Below are 15,000 nucleotides of genomic sequence, written 5' to 3' on the forward strand. Positions count from 1 at the left end.
CCCTTGTTTGGCTGTAGACTATGCTCTATAGCTCACAAGCTAACATTAAATGTTGCTTTGTTCACTTTCAATCCCAGCAACCAGGCTAGTAGCTAGGTACGCACGCACACACACACACACACACACACACACTGGCTCACACTCTCTCTCTCTCACTCACATATAAATATTAACAATGTATTTACGTCCACATAGAGAAAATTACATACAGGGACACAAATACTAAAGGTGCAGTCAGCATACAATCACAATTCATGGATCAGCAGCATAGCTTTATTTCACACATCGTTCAGGGGTACAAGTAGCAGCGTCTCCGCCATATACGGCGGCTGCCTATGACAGCAGAGACAGAGCAGTGTTTAACGAGGCGTTCAGCCTGCTTTTTGGGCATTCCCAGTTGTTGGAACCCACTTACTGTACGACCAACCTGTGTGTATGTCCTAGACTGCCAAATATGAAAACAAGTAGTCTACATCTGTACCTTACACACACACACACAAACACACACACACGGACACTCTCTCCATCACACACACACACACACACACACACACCCACACACACACACACACTCTCTCTCTCTCTCTCACACACACACACACACACACACATACACTGGCTCACACACACTCTCTCGCTCACACACAAACACACGCCATCAAGTTGACTGTAGATGTGATCTTAAGATGACCTCTGACCTTCCTCAGGGTGACCAGGGGTCAGACGGAGCGCTGGGAAACCAGCAGACCGCTCTGATCAACCTGACCGGAGTAGGCGGCTTCATGTCTCCACAGGCCGCAGGTAACACACACACACACACACACACACACACACACGTGTCTTAATCCCTACTTCCAGTAACACGTCCATACATCCTCACCCAGTAGTAGTAGTAGTAGTGGTCACTAACGGACACTCACTAGTGGGTCAGTACTAACGCGGGGTCTCGTAGCGTCTTTCACTCGACCTGATGACTAAGTGTTTAAACACGGACCCCCGGCGCTCGTGAGTGTTTGTAGTGTAACCAGCGGCTAGTTGAAACTCAACCAGCCTACCTCTCTGCTACATCCCTTTTCTGTTGTCCCCCCCCCCTCCCTTCCCCCACCACCCTGCCCTTCTTTCTCTCCCTCCCTCCCTCTCCCCCTTTTTTTTTCCTCCTCCCCCACTGGTCTCTCCTTCCTCCTCCGCGCTCTGTGACGTCCCTCTAAACCCCACCCCCACCCACCCACCCCCACCACCACCAACGTGTGCTCTTCTCCCCTCCTCTGCTCCTCGGCTCTCCTGCTTGTCTCTCCTCCCTCCCTCTCTGTGCTTCCCTCCTGACTCCCCCCCCCCCCCCCTCCCGGTCCGACTCCCTACCCCCCCTCCCCTCCACCCACCCCCCCCCCCCACCCACCCCCCCCCCCCCCCCACCCCCGTAGTGCTGTCCCAGTTGGGGTGTGGTCTGGACGGGCCTGGGCCCCCCCTGCCCTCTCCAAGGCTCCAGCAACAGCACCAGCCACAGATCCAAGTAATGCAGCAACTTTAACACCTATACACACACACACGACAGCCCTTTTAACACCCAAACACACACGCCAGACGACGCACAGCCCCTCGCCGCCCTCAGAGACCGAGGCAGCCGCGTGGGACATTCTCTGTCACTAACGACCTGTTTGACCGTTTTTCGCTGTTGATGTTTTTTTCTGGGAAGGAAGCCGGTAGTCCGTATCAAACCCGTCCGTCATAACCGCCACGCCATTCCTCGCTCCGAACCCCGTCGTCAGCTCCACCGCCCGCCGCCCACATCTGCTTTCCTTCCTCCGTTCGCTCCGCGACCCCCCAGGAGGTCACGCTTGTGGCATGACGTCCATCTCTAGTAACTAACCGCTTGTGGCGCTAGGATGCATGTTTAGCAATAGAAGCCATCAAGCGCTTTCCACGCTTCGTTACTCCTATCCGGCGCTTGCTTGCAGGATATTTTTTTATATTTTACTGATTAAATGTGTTTTACAAACCCGTTATATTTGGCTTGATTTATTCATCGTTCATGTTGCACTCGTTGGCCGTGCCTTTACCCAACCTCAGTAGCAAAGGCAGTCTTGACAAGGAGAGCCAGGTGAAGTTGCTGAGCTCACTTGAAGCGGAGTTTGAATCAGTGGAGGCGCCGTGCTTCTGAGCCCCAGCATGGCTGCCCAGCGGCGTGTGTGATGCTGTTGCTAGGGGTCACGGCTCCAGATCGGCCGCCCAAAAACCCTGCTGGCATCCGGTGTCCCTGGTGCTGCTCTACTGTGTGTCCACCCCCCCCCCCCCACGCTCCCCACTCAGCCCACCCATTTCACACCCACACCTCCTCCCAACACTAACCCCCCTCCCTCCTCCCCTCATACCCAGACTAACCCCCCCCCCTCCTCCCCTCATACCCAGACTAACCCCCCCCCTCTCCTCCCCTCATACCCAGACTAACCCCCCCCCCTCCTCCCCTCATACCCAGACTAACCCCCCCCCCCTCCTCCCCTCATACCCAGACTAACCCCCCCCCCCCCCCCCCCTCATACCCAGACTAACGTGTTACCCCTCCTGGACTGTCCCCAGTGTGCTGCATACAGAGCCTGAACAACACTGTCCCTGACCCTGGCCTGTCCAGCCTCACGCTCAGCCTGCGTCCTGTCAGCTTGGTCAGGACCGCCAACCATGACAGCCTGGGCCTCACTGACCAGCGGCTAGCCTAGCCTAGCCTAGCCTAGCCTAGCCTAGCGGCCGCTACACTGCTAACGGGGTTCAGGTCCAGTGTTGCTCGCTGAATCACATCGATCTCCAGTTTGAACTTGTATTGATTTTCTCCGTTTCTCTCTCTCTCTGTTACAGTTGCAATTCTTGCAGCACCAAATGCAGCAGCAGCAAATGGCTATGGGGGCGGGGTCTCAGCCGGGGGCGTCGCCACGGCAACATACCGCCAGCCAGCCAAGAAGTAAGAGGAAGAGGTGCACGCCACAGCCCCTCCCCAAGTCATGACAGAGAGAACCCCCGCCATCCCCGGACACACACACACGCGTCCTCGTCCTTCCATCATGAAGATATGAATGATCCAGACTGTGCTCTTTGTCTGCGTCTCATTGGCTGTGGAGACGACAGACGAAACAAAACAATCTTCAGTCCTTTAGTAGCCGAGGGAGAGAACACAAAATGCATTTTATGTACCGACCGTCTGTTTTTTTGGAGAAAACTTGGCCCTGCCGTACCATGTTCAAAGAACCTTGTATTTTTGAAATGAGATAGAGAATGAAGATGGTTCTTGTTGGAGGTTATCAGGCAGGGGCTCCCCCCCCCCACACACACACACACACAGGCGTTGTCCCTCCTCCCTGGATGGTGTCCTGTACAGACGCCCTGTTGGCGCGGACGGTCAACGCACACTCTCAGAGGACTCCCCATGAACGTGCCTGAAGTTGCCTGTAGGTACTGATTAACTGTCAGCTGTCCTCCGCTAAATCCTAGTTTTAAGTATTATGGGAGAAAATGGAATACAGAGTTTGATCTATCGCTCTCTCTCTCTCTCTGGGGGACGTCTACTGTTTCGAGTCACAACTGTAAGACTCATTGTCCCAGCATGCAACACTGTGTGCAGTTTTTATACGGCACATTTTAGAGGGAAAAAAAAGGCATTTCCTTCTAGGAGTTTGGGGAGCCGGTTGTATATTCTTACAGGAAATCAGGTGTGTGTGCAAGAGAGACGTTTCTGGACACTGAGGCAGAATCTTTTGTAAATTTTTTGTTCTTTGTCAGCAGTTTTATTGTCATAAAAAAGAATATATATTGACAGTGGAAAATACAACTTTTAGAGAAAAACAGTGTGTGCGTCTGTGTGTGTGTGCGTCTTCATTCCGCTGTCTTGGCGCTCTGTGTGACTTTGTCGATGAGCTTGCGGACTTCCCTGTGCCTCGTCGACGCTCGGCTGATGCAGTCCTGCAGCTTCTCTCCAGACAACCACGTCCCACCTGAGGGAGAGAGGAGGGGGTCAGCACAGCAACCCGCCACCCTGAGGAGGGGGTCAGCACAGCAACCCGCCACCCTGACGGCCGAGATCAGAGGGGGTTTTAGACGGGGTGGGGTGGGGTCAGGAGGGAGGGTCAGGACTGCCATCGGTGCTCTGGGGACCTGACCTGAACACGAGCCGTGTGTTAGTTCAGGATTTTAACAACTGGGGGGATTGTGGGTGTTTCCCGTCACCTGGCTTGTGGAGGGAACAGAGGCGCTCCTCCTCGTCGGTTACCACGGTGATGCTGGCGGTGGACAGGCCCTCCTCCTCGGCCGTGGGATCCACGATCACTATGGCGCTGCGAACGAACGCGACGAAGCAGGGTTACCATGGATGGATACACACACACAGATCTTCTATCTCCTAGATGAGGCATCAGCTATGTTTACCTTTCTGAATCTAGGTCCAGGGCTACGGTTATGCGTCAAATTAAACTCATAGTTTACCTTTCATCTTGAGGGGGGGTGGGGGGGGGTGATAAATACTTACTCATCAAACACGGCGAAGGAGGCGGCTACAGGATGTCTGTGGATCTTCAGACCACGCCTCTTCTCCAGGTTGACCTCCGGGACGCTGGTTTCCTTGTTGATGGAGACCTCTGGAAGTTGCGCTGCCAGAGACATGAGAAAGAGCAGATTCAGGAGATTCAGGAGATCTCTCCTCAGGAAACACCCCCAACACGGTCTGTACGCCGCACAGTGGATGCACAACTAACCTGCCAACAAACCTTCGAATGGTAAATGGACTGCACTTATATAGCGCTTTTCCACCTTAGCGGCACTCAAAGCGCTTTACAAAGACCTCTCATTCACCCATTCACACACCAATGGCGGTAGCTGCCATGCAAGGCGCTAACCTGCTCATTGGGAGCAATTTGGGTTTTTTGCTCAAGGACACTTTGACATGTAGACAGTCGGAGCTGGGATTCGAACCACTGACCCTTCGATCACTGAACGACCCGCTCTACCAACTGAGCTACAGCCGCCCCCTTCAACTAACTATCCACTTAACCACTTGTTGCATATCATCAACAGAGATGTAGCTGATGGTTTGTTGTTAGTATAGTTGGTGAGTGTATGTAGACATTATCCATGAGGCATTTGTATGCAGCTACATCATCAACAGTTGTAGTTGAGGGTTTGTTGATAGTATAGTTGGTGAGCGTCTGTAGACACTAAGGCCTTTTGTTTGCAGCTAGGTTACGACGCGCTGTGACGGCCTGTTCCTCGGGACGGCGGCCTACCGTTCTTCAGCGCAGCCAGCAGAGCCGTGACGCAGGCGTCCAGCAGGTTTCCGTCGTAGTCCAGACACAGCAGGTCACAGTACAGGACCCAGCACAGCTGAGGGGCAGCCAGAACAACTCACGATCAGCATCACGCCAACACCCAGAACTACAGACACGTCACTAAATGTTTGTTCCACCGGCCGTATAGGTGTTACCTTTCCCTTTTCAATGCACAGGTCTTCTGTCTGTATCACGTCAGAGCTGCAACGACGAGGAAAAAGGGTTTTCTCAGCGAGGGCTAAAGATGCTCTCGGCTCGTAAATAAATTACCAGGACATGGGTTCATACAGGAAGGGACCACCTGTTAGTAATATCACCAAAAGGGGATTGGAACCCGTGTTAATGCCGTACCTCTCGATGACGTCAGCGATGAACTGGCTGGCAGCCTGGGCCTGCTCTCCAGGGGGCCCGGGGCGGAACCGCGATGAGCACAGCGGGGGCAGGTCCACGTTGGGCACTGGAAAACACACACACACACACACACACACACACAGGGGTTTAAAGTCACTTTTTTGTCTTACCAGCTTAAATGGAAAGATTTTTTACCAGCCAGAAATAATGCTTTTTACTATTGCAATTTGCTATTATACCAGTTAGTATGTTATCTTGGTGTCGTGTGATTCTCAGAATCTGTATAATAGTAGTGTGCATATAATAGTTTAACATTAACTGTACTAGCAGGGTTTTGTGATTTTTTTACTAGCCATTGACTAGTAAATAGAGTTAATAGAGTCACACTAGTTTGAAGCATCCATTGCTTTCCCCTGTCTTCTCCTTACAAACACTCACCAATGTAACCTTTACAGGGAGCGTCCACCGGTGGGTTTGCTAGTTCCTTTGAATGAGAAAATGGCAGATGTGTTTAAGACCACTGTTCTGTTCTTACAGCCCTGATTTGATGAGGGTGGAGATGAGTGTTAGTTACTTAACTAATGACTTACTGCCTTAATGCCACAGATGACTGTGGTGTTCCCAACCTTCACCAAGGCAGAGCCATCGGCCGTGGATATCGAACCTGGAAACAGAAAGATTGTTTTGACATCATCGCGAGACTAGTGGCTACAGTCAATGTACAAGAATATAGTATTTGCATCTACCACCAGATTTAACTGATCATTATCCTCACCTATGTTCAATGTTGTGGTCCTGAATTCGCCCAGCTCCCTCCCATCCGGCCGACAGTTTTCTTTCTATCAATCAATCAATCAATCAATCAAAGCTTTATTTGTATAGCGCATTTCATACCCAGAGGCAACACAATGCGCTTTACAGAGAACAAGGGAGGTGGGCATACGACCCACTCTCTACATATTCCAGAGGGAAGCAAAAAAAACAGTAATCCCCCTGGGGGCCAGATAAGTGAGCTGTAAAAATTCTTCCCTGACCCCTCTCAACAAGGCGATCGAGCTCCAGGAGTATGTTTGTCTACCGGCTAAGAACATTTATAGAGCAATAAATAACATTAAATTACATTTTCAGAGTAAGAGAGGCTAATAACATCATAGGAGAGACATGGCAAACATTGGTGTATGTCTGTGTGTGCATAAATGTGCCCAGATAGAGGCAGGGAGAGAAGAATGCTGGTTGAAGATAGCTGGTTACACAATAGCTCTGCGTAATACTGTGCTCATATTAGAGACATAAGACAGGATTGTGTTGAGTCTGGGGGTTCAAGTCTGGGGGTTCAACTACTGACCAGGAAGCTCCTGTGGTATTCCAGAGGTTCTGCGGTCCTGGGGGGAGAGAGCAGAGGAGATATCAGCCAACATTGTATCTCTCAGCCCTAAAAACGTGAAGTGAAGTGGCTAGATTAACTACATCCTTCAGTAAGGTTCAAGACATTAGCTTCCATATCTTGGAGGGCTGATCTATACACGTGGTGAACAGAAATGGGTTGTTTTCACCGTGACATGCAGACTTACTTGAATCCGGCCGCCATGATGTTTTGGTTGACCACGTGTTCGGTCGATCTGACGTCAGAACGGAAGGTCACAGGTCATGACGTCCTGTAAACACGACATTTATATTTGCTCAAAATAAATGAAATAAAATAAAAGTTCGATCATATTTAGTGCTAATTTCTTCTATCGTTTTGCAAAGTTTTTGTCATACATTGCAAACCGTTTAGTGCAAAATGAATGGTTGCAGGATTGATCTTCCACGCGTCTGATCATATCCTGGACTGCGCCCCTTCTTTCATATATTAGAAAAATAATAGGCTACTTTCTAATAAAAAAACAACAAATAGGCTAGATTACTTGGTTTATTTGATTTTTTATTTGATTTATTTTTCTCCCTCAGTTTGATGTTGTTTGTTTTGGTTCTTCAAAGTTTGGTTTATTATGTTGCATATTGTCTTTAATGTATATTGAAGATATTATGCTGAATGTTTTTTTTAATATGTCCCTACTTTGTATGTGTAAATTTGAAAATATATTTCAATAATATAAAATAAAAGACTGCGCCCTTTCAGTCTGTTCTCCCTCCCGGCCGGTAGGGGTCGCAGTGTCTTTACTAGCCTGTGGGAGTTACTATGGTGTTCTCCCTCCCAGCCGCTAGGGGGCGCAGTGTCTTTACTAGTCAGCCTGTGGGAGTTACTATGGTGTTTCCCCTCCCAGCCGCTAGGGGGCGCAGTGTCTTTACTAGTCAGCCTGTGGGAGTTACTATGGTGTTCCCCCTCCCAGCCGCTAGGGGGCGCAGTGCCTGTGGGAGTCACTATGGAGCCTCGCATCAATGTGATGATGTGGTTTTCAGGGAAACACTTCCGCGTAGGTGTTCCACTGTGAGTAGAAGTAAAGCTCAATGAGGAGGACAATTCAAAGGCTGTGATTTTCTACTGCGACTTTACTCTAAACCTGCTGTCTGGGACATTTAAGTTACAAGACGGAACACAAGACAAAGGAGTTAAAGACCTAGGGAGAGAGCTAGGGAGTCTGCTGGTGGAGGAATGGAGAATGGATTTCCTCTATGAATTGATTCAAGGATTGGTTGCATTGGCAGCTGCAGGTTTGATAGTGGTATGTATGTATGTATGTATGTATGTATGTATGTATGTGTGTGTGTGTGTGTGTGTGTGTGTGTGTGTGTGTGTGTGTGTGTGTGTGTGTGTGTGTGTGTGTGTGTGTGTGTGTATGTATGTATGTGTGTATTAGTAATATCAGGTTTGATAGTGGTATGTGTGTATTAGTAATATCAGGTTTGATAGTGGTATGTGTGTATTAGTAATATCAGGTTTGATAGTGGTATGTATGTATTAGTAATATCAGGTTTGATAGTGGTATGTATGTATTAGTAATATCAGGTTTGATAGTGGTATGTATGTATTAGTAATATCAGGTTTGATAGTGGTATGTATGTATTAGTAATATCAGGTTTGATAGTGGTATGTATGTATTAGTAATATCAGGTTTGATAGTGGTATGTGTGTATTAGTAATATCAGGTTTGATAGTGGTATGTATGTATTAGTAATATCAGGTTTGATAGTGGTATGTGTGTATTAGTAATATCAGGTTTGATAGTGGTATGTGTGTATTAGTAATATCAGGTTTGATAGTGGTATGTGTGTATTAGTAATATCAGGTTTGATAGTGGTATGTGTGTATTAGTAATATCAGGTTTGATAGTGGTATGTGTGTATTAGTAATATCAGGTTTGATAGTGGTATGTATGTATTAGTAATATCAGGTTTGATAGTGGTATGTGTGTATTAGTAATATCAGGTTTGATAGTGGTAATGTATGTATTAGTAATATCAGGTTTGATAGTGGTATGTGTGTATTAGTAATATCAGGTTTGATAGTGGTATGTATGTATTAGTAATATCAGGTTTGATAGTGGTATGTATGTATTAGTAATATCAGCTGGCTTGTAGTCTCAGTCTGTCTGTGCAATAGGCTCTGTGCACCAGCTCCACTACTTCCTGAAAGTCACTTGGCATCTTTATTTCCTGTCCAATATGATTGGATTAAGTGATTAATCAGCTGTGCGCTGGGTCTGCCTCACACCTGATTAATCACCTAATCCAATCATATAGGACAGGAAATAAAGATGCCAAGTGACTTTCAGGAAGTAGTGGAGCTGGTGCACAGAGCCTATTCTGCATGGCTCCACTGCCATTCATTCAATCTGACAGTGAGATCTGAGATGAGTGTTTCAATAGATCTTATGCAGGAAGGCACAGTCATGATGTCATTTATCATATTGACAACTATAACAGCGGTTCATTCTTCAAAAACGCCTCTCGTCACTCAAGCTACCAGTCGTCATCTTTAGACTGCCATGTCATCGGACCCGTTCTCACTTGCATCCCTCCTGGTTCTTCAGGTGTTCATAGTGGCGCATCTCAGCGCTGGTGTGGTGGACCTGACCCGTCATGAGAAGGAGAAGTACTTCCTGACCGAGGCTGGGGAGAAGGCTCCGTTCCCCCGCCTCCACGACCCCGACTCCCGCCATCTGTCCGTGGTGGTGCCGTCGTACAACGAGGAGCTCCGATGTGAGTGTGGGAGGCATCGCTACTAGAATAGAGCGTTTATTTACCATGTGTAACAAGTACACATTGAAATTCTTGTCATCTCGTGTCCTTACAGTATCTTATCAGTACTAATCAGTCCCTCTGTACAGTCCTAGGTACACAGCTAGACATTTAAAGGTACTATCTGTAGTCTAGCAGTCTGTCACTATCATCCTCATCTACTGTTCTTTTTGCACCAGAACTACTAGAGTTGATCTTGTCTGTAAAGCAACCAGGCACTGTGAGTAGAGAGGGTTCAGGTCCTGTTTCACTTTCAGACCTGGTTTTCAGTTTCACACATTTGTACTGTTACTGTTTGCAAGTGATACTCTGCAGTGATCTGTTAATGTGATAGTCTGCAATGATAGTCTGCAGTGATCTGTTATTGTGATAGTCTGCAGTGATAGTCTGCAGTGATAGTCTGCAGTGATCTGTTATTGTGATAGTCTGCAGTGATAGTCTGCAGTGATCTGTTATTGTGATAGTCTGCAGTGATAGTCTGCAGTGATAGTCTGCAGTGATAGTCTGCAGTGATCTGTTATTGTGATAGTCTGCAGTGATAGTCTGCAGTGATAGTCTGCAGTGATAGTCGCTGATCTTCCACTCTCTCGCACTGTGCAACTTCTGGTGTTCTGACTTGACACTCGACACTCAAATTCCTCTATGATTATGCAATTTAGTCTGCGACAGGAAAATTATGGAGAAATCGCACCATTTATCCCTGGTTTAAGACTTTGTGGGACATTGTGGGACTTATCATCAGGACTGGCCCTGTCTTTTTCAGGAACAAAATGCTGTTCAGACAATTTTATCAATGGAACAGAGGTACCAATGGATGCTTGACACCTGATCTTATAAGCCTGTTGTAGACCTATCATATTCAGGGTTGAAAGTCAACCATTCGTCTGTGCAAAGCTTTGCCAAACCTGTCTGGTCAGTTTGACTTCCTGGCTGGGATCCTCAGTCTTTTCTGTCTAGAGCTGTGTTCGTTCCCTCGTTCCCTCACTCCCTATTCCCTATATAGGGTTCACCATGTAGTGAACTACCTAGGGAACGGAGAAAATGTAGGGTACATGCACTGTTCCCTGCAAATCAAGGTGAATTGTGGGTAATAAATAGTGGACTATATAGGGAACAAAAATTCCGTTGAGAATTCGGACACTACAAACAAAATGGCTGACGCCCTATATAGTGCACTATGTAGTGAATAGGGAGCGATTCCGAACACAGCTCTAGTTTCACCCTGGAGCTGCTCTTATGTGCGGCGCAGGATGGCTCGTCGTAACGTGAGACCTGTGTGTCGTTTCAGTGCCGGTGATGATGGAGGAAGCTATGGAATACCTGGAGAACAGACAGGTAGGTCTCCCTAGTCTGGCTCAGCGCATGGAGGTTTTTGAGATAAGCCTCTCATTGGCACCGCTCATTGCCAATCAGATTCAATTCCCGGCACTATTTTACAAGGGTACAGTTGAAAAAATGAAAAAAGAAACAGATTAGCGCCGCCCAAAACGATTTTGATGGGTTTAAAGAAATACATAATTTCCCCCCCCCCTAGCCACAAGGTGGCAGTATAAGCCAGCAGAATCCTCCATGCTCAACTCTGCCTCCTTTCTCTCCTCAGAAGCAGCAGCCCTTGTTTACCTATGAGGTCATTGTGGTTGATGACGGCAGCAAAGACAAAACCACAGAGGTACCGTCATCTATCTCTGCTGTTGATACAACACATCATTCATGTTTTTCTCTGGGAATATTCCTTATTATAGTCATATAATATCATGGTATATATGATGATGTTTGCCCTTGTTTCGATGCTGAGGGCCCAGATATCTAAAAGTCTGCCCTCTCTCCTCTGAGTGAAGTAGAGGTTCTATGTGTTGTCTTGCGTTCCCAGGTTGCGTTGAGGTACACCAGGAAGTACGGGGCGGACAAGGTGCGGGTTCTGACCCTGGAGAGGAACAGGGGCAAGGGTGGCGCCGTGAGGATGGTGAGTCCTGAGCTCTCTCCAGCCGTCCAATCACAAACAAGCTTCATCGTCACCGTGGAGGAAGGAGTGGGGGCCACTTCTAAAAAACATACACAATTCTGTCATTGAGTGCCTAGAGACCTTTATCTTTGATGTACTTCCTGTTTACCTCCCTCCCGGCACCCCAGGGTACTCTGAGCTCCAGGGGGAAGTTCATCCTGATGGCGGACGCTGATGGAGCCACTAAGTTTGCTGACATTGAGAAGGTGGAGGCCGGCCTTCACGACATCGACCCCAAACCAGTGGGTTCACATCATCTTTCTGGCTATTCTCTCTCCTTCACGCTAACTAACTCACTCTCAACAGGTTACCATTTTTTGAAATGTACAATGAGCTTGGACCAGTGATCACCTGACTGCATGTGGCTGCTGCGGATCGTGTCTATGAAGCTGCTTGTCTCTCTGACAGTGTCTGTCTGTGAAGCTGCTTGTCTCTCTGACAGTGTGTCTGTGAAGCTGCTTGTCTCTCTGACAGTGTGTCTGTGAAGCTGCTTGTCTCTCTGACAGTGTGTCTGTGAAGCTGCTTCTCTCTCTGACAAGTCTGTCTGTGTCTCACAGGAAAACATGGCCATTTCCTGTGGCTCCAGGGCTCACCTGGAGCAGGACTCTATCACTCAGGTACCCAAGCCTGTCTGTCTGCCTGTCTGTCTGTCTGTCTGTCTGTCTGTCGGTTTGTCTGTCTGGTCTGTCTGTCTGTCTGTCTGCCTGCCTGCCTGTCTGTCTGTCTGTCTGCCTGCCTGCCTGCCTGTCTGTCTGTCTGTCTGTCTGTCTGTCTGCCTGTCTGTCTGTCTGTCTGCCTGTCTGTCTGTCTAACTCATCTGTCTGTCTAACTCATCTGTCTGTCTAACTCATCTGTCTGTCTTTCTCTCTGTCTGATTTTCTGTGTCTTTGTCTGTCTGCTTCATTGTCTGTCTGAATGTCAATGTGTCCCTCTGTCTGTCTGTGTGGCGGCCTGTCAGTGAGTGTCATATCTCTCTGGGGCTGTCTGTCTGTCTGTCTGTCTGTCTGTCTGTCTCTATTTGTTTGTTTGTGTCTGTCTGTCTGTGTCAGCCTACACAGCATATGCCTACTATTAAGACTATTACTGACTGAAGTATTGGCGGTAGTAACGGTATAAATCACAGAGATATGCATATTGTTTTTATGTTGTTGTTTATATCTGTGGTCCAAACTCACGTTGTGTTTGCGTCTCCATGGCAGCGCTCCATGTTCCGTACCTTCCTGATGTACGGGTTCCACTTCCTGGTGTGGTTCTTCTGCGTGCGGGGGATCAAGGACACGCAGTGCGGTTTCAAGCTCTTCACGCGCGAGGCCGCCCTCAAGACCTTCTCCTCTCTCCATGTGGAGCGCTGGTGAGCTGGCCAGACCGTCCGTCATAGCTTCCGTCCGTCCAATCCGCTTCCTCCATCGTCACACACCCCAGTTAGCCCTCTCGACCTCCACACACACCCCAGACTAGTTCTCCCACTTCCACACACACCCCAAACTAGCTCCACCACATCTACACACACCCCAAACTAACTCCTCCACATCTACACCCCCCCCAAACGAGCTCCTCCACATCTACACCCCCCCCAAACGAGCTCCACCACATCCACACCACACCCCCCAAACTAGCTCCTGCACATCTACACACACCCCAAACTAGCTCCTCCACATCTACACACACCCCAAACTAGCTCCTCCACATCTACACACACCCCAAACTAGCTCCTCCACATCTACACACACCCCAAACTAGCTCCTCCACATCTACACACACCCCAAACTAGCTCCACCACATCTACACACACCCCAAACTAGCTCCTCCACATCCACACACACCCCAAACTAGCTCCTCCACATCTACACACACCCCAAACTAGCTCCTCCACATCCACACACACCCCAAACTAGCTCCTCCACATCTACACCCCCCCCAAACTAGCTCCTCCACATCCACACACACCCCAAACTAGCTCCTCCACATCCACACACACCCCAAACTAGCTCCTCCACATCTACACACACCCCAAACTAGCTCCTCCACATCCACACACACCCCAAACTAGCTCCTCCACATCCACACACCCCAAACTAGCTCCTCCACATCTACACACACCCCAAACTAGCTCCTCCACATCCACACACACCTCAAACTAGCTCCTCCACATCTACACACACCCCAAACTAGCTTCTCCACATCTACACACACCCCAAACTAGCTCCACCACATCCACACACACCCCAAACTAGCTTCACCACATCCACACACACCCCAAACTAGCTCCACCACATCCACACACACCCCAAACTAGCTCCTCCACATCTACACCCCCCCCCAAACTAGCTCCTCCACATCTACACACACCCCAGACTAGCACCTCCACATCCACACACCCCAAACTAGCTCCTCCACATCCACACACACCCCAAACTAGCTTCACCACATCCACACACACCCCAAACTAGCTACTAGCTCCTCCACATCCACACACACCCCAAACTAGCTCCTCCACATCTACACACACCCCAAACTAGCTTCACCACATCCACACACACCCCAAACTAGCTTCACCACATCCACACACACCCCAAACTAGCTACTAGCTCCTCCACATCCACACACACCCCAAACTAGCTCCTCCACATCTACACACACCCCAAACTAGCTCCACCACATCCACACACACCCCAAACTAGCTTCACCACATCCACACACACCCCAAACTAGCTCCACCACATCCACACACACCCCAAACTAGCTACTAGCTCCTCCACATCCACACACACCCCAAACTAGCTCCTCCACATCTACACACACCCCAAACTAGCTCCTCCACATCCACACACACCCCAAACTAGCTCTTCCACATCCACACATACCCCAAACTAGCTCCACCACATCCACACACACCCCAAACTAGCTCTTCCACATCCACACCCCCCCGAAACTAGCTCCTCCACATCTACACCCCCCCCCCAAACTAGCTCCTCCACATCTACACACACCCCAAACTAGCTCCACCACATCCACACACACCCCAACTAGCTCCTCCACATCCACACCCCCCCAAACTAACTCCTCCATATCTACACCCCCCCCCAAACTAGCTCCACCACATCCACACACCCCAAACTAGCTCCTCCACATCTACACACACCCCAAACTAGCTCCTCCACA

At 48.9% G+C, this 15,000-nt stretch overlaps 3 protein-coding genes across 4 annotated transcripts in view; 2 read left to right on the plus strand and 1 right to left on the minus strand.

Moving 5' to 3' along the window:
* The window catches only part of supt20 (SPT20 homolog, SAGA complex component), a 20,391-nt gene extending 17,376 nt beyond the window's left edge, over positions 1-3,015 (plus strand). The window contains exons 21-23 of the mRNA XM_084450380.1: positions 708-801; positions 1,422-1,510; positions 2,848-3,015. Coding sequence (XP_084306506.1) covers positions 708-801; positions 1,422-1,510; positions 2,848-2,994 — 330 coding nt within the window. The 3' untranslated portion in view covers positions 2,995-3,015. The remainder of the gene's footprint in view (positions 1-707; positions 802-1,421; positions 1,511-2,847) is intronic.
* Positions 3,016-3,770: 755 nt separating this feature from the next.
* exosc8 (exosome component 8) lies at positions 3,771-7,246 on the minus strand. 2 transcript variants are annotated; one of them, XM_084449930.1, is made up of 11 exons: positions 7,226-7,246; positions 7,000-7,036; positions 6,430-6,493; positions 6,245-6,318; positions 6,093-6,138; positions 5,655-5,760; positions 5,459-5,504; positions 5,262-5,358; positions 4,508-4,616; positions 4,210-4,316; positions 3,771-3,977 (listed from the first exon to the last, which is right to left on the minus strand). In XM_084449930.1, exons 1-11 carry the CDS (start codon positions 7,240-7,242, stop codon positions 3,859-3,861), a joined length of 822 nt encoding a protein of 273 aa, XP_084306056.1. In that variant the 5' UTR covers positions 7,243-7,246; the 3' UTR covers positions 3,771-3,858. The 2 variants fall into 2 exon arrangements, with proteins under 2 accessions (XP_084306056.1, XP_084306055.1); XM_084449929.1 differs by having other exon boundaries at positions 4,508-4,628.
* A 927-nt stretch (positions 7,247-8,173) lies between these two features.
* The window catches only part of alg5 (ALG5 dolichyl-phosphate beta-glucosyltransferase), a 9,626-nt gene continuing 2,799 nt past the window's right edge, over positions 8,174-15,000 (plus strand). The window contains exons 1-8 of the mRNA XM_084449928.1: positions 8,174-8,320; positions 9,629-9,797; positions 11,125-11,171; positions 11,437-11,505; positions 11,707-11,799; positions 11,967-12,080; positions 12,396-12,455; positions 13,038-13,189. Coding sequence (XP_084306054.1) covers positions 8,258-8,320; positions 9,629-9,797; positions 11,125-11,171; positions 11,437-11,505; positions 11,707-11,799; positions 11,967-12,080; positions 12,396-12,455; positions 13,038-13,189 — 767 coding nt within the window. The 5' untranslated portion in view covers positions 8,174-8,257. The remainder of the gene's footprint in view (positions 8,321-9,628; positions 9,798-11,124; positions 11,172-11,436; positions 11,506-11,706; positions 11,800-11,966; positions 12,081-12,395; positions 12,456-13,037; positions 13,190-15,000) is intronic.

The sequence above is a fragment of the Borostomias antarcticus genome (assembly GCF_949987555.1).
Source record: "Borostomias antarcticus genome assembly, chromosome: 15".
Taxonomy (NCBI): Eukaryota; Metazoa; Chordata; class Actinopteri; order Stomiiformes; family Stomiidae; genus Borostomias; species Borostomias antarcticus.

Bases quoted from the DNA above. Each gene is read 5' to 3' on its own strand.
- exosc8 (XM_084449929.1), bottom strand. The intron at 6,319-6,429 runs GTGAGGATAATG...TTCTGTTTCCAG, and splicing joins GACCACAACATTGAACATAG to GTTCGATATCCACGGCCGAT. The intron at 4,629-5,261 runs GTAGGCCGCCGT...TGTCTCTGGCAG, and splicing joins GCTGGCTGCGCTGAAGAACG to CGCAACTTCCAGAGGTCTCC.